This window comes from Drosophila suzukii, chromosome 2L (genome assembly GCF_043229965.1).
Source record: "Drosophila suzukii chromosome 2L, CBGP_Dsuzu_IsoJpt1.0, whole genome shotgun sequence".
NCBI lineage: Eukaryota > Metazoa > Arthropoda > Insecta > Diptera > Drosophilidae > Drosophila > Drosophila suzukii.
In genome coordinates, this window is record NC_092080.1 from 12,626,963 (window position 1) to 12,631,111 (window position 4,149).

A 4,149-nucleotide genomic window follows, 5' to 3' on the forward strand; every position below is an offset into this window, starting at 1 on the left:
CAAGTCAAAGAGCTTTATAAATTTAAAATGTAACCCAAAAGGCATATATAATTGGTTAATATATTTAAATCTGCGACTTTTTATGTTTATGATTGTGATTAAGAGAGGGATTACTAAAGAAAATAAAATCAAGGTGTTTTTATGGGTGATATTTTTAATTATTTAATATTATTAGAGGATTTGATTTAACCTAAATGAATAAATTTATGTAATTTAATCTTTACTTTATGTAAAAGAAATATTTTTATAGGATATATATTTTTTGTTTCATTAATGCGTTTTTTTACAGTGGCTCAAACTGACTCTTTATTTATCACAATAATCCATAAATATTTGTCGTCAATTCAGGGGGCTCATTCGATCGGATCTATTCGCTCCCGGTTCATATGAAAGTAGACCAGAGAAATCACAAATACGGCTAATCCAATGAGTCCGCACCAGAAGCCAAAGGATCCGCGATTGAAGCCATCGCGGTAAACCTCGCAGATGTCGCCGCCAACAATGAGATTCAGCTTGTCCCTCACGCCAGGTGCCCCAGCCATAGAGTATCTTTTTTCCGGTACCCCCAATTTGAGCCACAAATTTTGAAACATTCCAGAAGGTCGAGAGTGATGTGTGGGCCAAGGGCTCCTGGGATTCGGATTATTATTATTATCACCGCCTACCGAAAAAGTCGCCTAACAATGATGAATCATTGTGGTGGGCAACAGGATGCCTGCAACATAATTGAATTTAGTGCTAATGATGGCATTGACGATAGCACATAATATTCGACATTAATTCAAGCAGACATTAATTGATTGATTATTTGATTGCATTATTGTCAATTTCACAATTGCAATTTGGTCGGTCCGCTTCAACGGGTCGGCCTGTGTATCTGTATCCTCGTTGTCAGTCGAGCCTGACACATTCGCGATACTGAATGTTTGTCATCGGGCAACAACATTGATAATAATAATTTAGCACAATTTACATGATGACAGCCATAATTAATCGATGCAACCGTGCCTCCAAACAGGATTCGAATGTGTACGTTTGAAATTGGGATTGTTATTGGGACTTAAATTGTAAAGGGACTGATGGAAATATTTTTGGTGTGTTGCTTTTGCAAATATTTGCCTCCTTTTTTATACCAAATGGATTAAAAGTAATCATATTTATCAATGGAAAAATATTTATGATTTTGTTTTAATGAATGTCTGTGTTAAAATAATTATAAAAACCATGGAAATATTTGTTTTAAGGGGTTGTGCAACCTTAAAAATAAAGATTTCCACTTATTCTCCATACCTTTTCATATTAATTTACTGACCTCCGTGCAGCAGGTGAGTATTTGACTTAAGAGCCAGATAAAACTTACATTTTTCCAAGGAAAAGGAGAAGAGAAATATTTAATTTACATTTAACTTCTCGTTGTGCCCCTTTCCACTTGGCAATTATATAGCCCGGGGAGATTCTAAGCGAAATTTTTGTGCGCCCTGCAATTATACAAAAATTCATCTTGGTCTCGTTTCTTTCTCGTATTGCATTATTCATGGGCCGGGGCAAAGCAAATTAAAAGCCAGCTTCCCCGCCCCAGCTGGCCAAATAATTGTTTGAAGTTCGCTCTTGGCCTGGCCTGTAATCTGCCGCAGTTTTGGCCACTAATTTCGCCTTGAGACAAAACCGCCTACCAAAAAAGAGTACTCCGCAAGCACTAAGCTCAATTGAAATTGCTTCTGGGATAGTGAGGGGGTGAAAAAGAAATTCTGGGTATGCCGTAGAGTAATTGAAATATTGGCAGTGAGCTCAACTCGTAAATTATGCACTCGAAACCAAGGAAGGAAAAAAAAACGAAGGAATACCCACAACAGTTGGCTGTGCAAACTAAAGATGGAGAAAGAGCCAACTTTCCCTGAGATTCTCTTTAATTTATAATTTATCAGTTTTGTGCTTTTGATGCTGTTTTTTGGCTGCCCAACAAGCAAACTTTGATTGCGGTAATTAGCAAATTGTGCAACTCTCTCAAGGGACACGCCCCCAATTAAATTTTCCACCTGGAAGGAAAAGCAGAAAAATAAGACTGAACAAATACAATTATAAAAATTTAGTATTATATTTAAGAGCTGTGAAACTTGTCTATCTTGAATTTCTAAAGTTATAAGTAAGCCTACTTCTTAAACTACAATTTATTTTTTGTTGGGGAAGTGGGAGGCTAACTAAAGTCTGGTGAAAAGGGTAAACCAATTTGCCAAGGCCCCTGGAATATCTGTCTGAATATATGTATGTATATCCCACTATGAAATTGCCTATGTGGCAATATAGTTTCCTGCCATTTAGCTCCTGCAGCAGAACAGGATATATATATATTTTTTTGGTTACCACCCGCCTGGCTTTTATTATTGTTACTTTGAGGCTGGCACAATCCAATGGCCAACCCCTGCTGCTTTTTTGCCAGGTGAAAACCTAAGCCAAGCAAACATACAAAAAAGTGTTAGTATGCTCAGCGCGACACTAGCCACCATATAGCAACCCCAAACCACTCCGCCCCCCCTTTTTTGTGGGCATCAAAAAATGTCCTTTTAGCAGAGGACACACACACATGCGTATGTAAAAATTTCCGACGTGATGTAAATTTCTATTGAATGCTGAATGGGCAGAAAAAATATTTTTAATGGTCTTTTGGGCAGGCAAAGCGAAGGGGATCCGGAATTCAGGATACAGGGACAAAAGACCAGGAACCGAAGGCCCATCAGAATGGTCGACAGTTGAATGAATTGTCGGTCGAATCGGTGGGACAGGTGTTATCCTGTGGTCGGGCACCCACAACCACTCTACATATGCCAACTGTTCAACGGCCTGCTTATTTGCGGAATAATAATCAGGATTCGAACTGAAAGCTTGCAGTTTGAGATGGAATTGGAAAGAAGGGTTCAAACAGTCAAATATAGTTTGGTTTTCCGATTGTGTGGTATAATTGCATTCAGGTTTATTGGTCCAATTTGCACATATTGGAGTTTCTTAAGATGACCCAAAGAACAATTTATTATGATGAGTTAAAGTTAGATCTATTTAAATACTTAAATTTGATTTGACTTTATTTTATTTTAAATTAAATGTATAGAATATTTATATTAAATAACCAACAATTATTATGTTTAATTGCAACTATTTCGCTTACAAGTAAAGCCAAACTCGAAAAAACGATAATACTATTCAAAATATGTGCAATAAGCGTTCAAACAACTTTGAGGACCCAATTTTAATGGAGAACAAAAACATATGTCGCCAAATCTATCAATGCCAAAGCAGAGCAATCAATTTATCCGATTTTCCCGCCACCATTTTCCCATTTCCGTCACTCAAATAACACTTTAAACCATTTACGTTTCGTCATAATTGCAAATTCCGTTATCAGATCATCACGAATAAACACACACAGAGACTGGCACACGGAAAACATGACCTTTATCAAATCAAACTTAATTCCCATGAAATCCGCATCAACTGCGTGCAACATCGTTGACCTTGCGCCCCCCATACAAAGCAGCCTCAGCTAAAAACCAGTGAAAATTCCACACAATAACAGCACAAATAAATCGAAAAAGATAGGGCAAAAACAGAGAAACACAGCGTGACATGTCATTATTGGGGCTTTGACAGGCAAATTCCAAAATTCAAATATTCCAAATCGATGCGATTTTCCGAGGGGGGAAAATATGAGAAAATATTTGAATATGTATGGCGTATTGTATTTTTGCATAATTTGGCATGTAAAACATTTACAACACCAATGCAAAACGAGATGAAAAACGTGCTGTTGGGTCAGAGGAGGAAAATTATGGAAATATTGCATCATGTGCCGCATGCCAGGAAAATTGTGCGGCTTTTCTATTTTGATTGCAGTTGATTGTTGTTGCGAGCAGAAATACCCTGGTGATTGTGACTGCCAAGGGTAAAGGGTATATTATTTTTCCCTCCGCGGAATCGCATTTAAAATGCATTGACCTGGAAAGCTAATAATCCGTTGATAGTTTTTATAAACCAAGAAATACTTTGTAAAATTGTTAAATATTATTTTTGTTCAAAATTGATTATATTAAAAGTTTGTATTTTATTAGAACAATACATTAATATTAGGTACCAATAAAGTTGTACCCTTTTTTATAG

General features: G+C 36.8%; 1 protein-coding gene across 1 annotated transcript; it reads right to left on the reverse strand.

Annotated features, from left to right (window-relative positions):
- Positions 1–259: 259 nt before the first annotated feature.
- On the reverse strand, positions 260–633 carry LOC108013095 (uncharacterized). Its single transcript, XM_017078743.4, has one exon. It carries the CDS (start codon positions 591–593, stop codon positions 354–356), a length of 240 nt encoding a protein of 79 aa, XP_016934232.3. The 5' UTR covers positions 594–633; the 3' UTR covers positions 260–353.
- Positions 634–4,149: the final 3,516 nt, after the last annotated feature.

Coding starts and splice junctions, on each gene's coding strand:
- LOC108013095 (XM_017078743.4), bottom strand. CDS start 593: ATGTTTCAAAATTTGTGGCTCAAATTGGGGGTACCGGAAAAAAGATAC.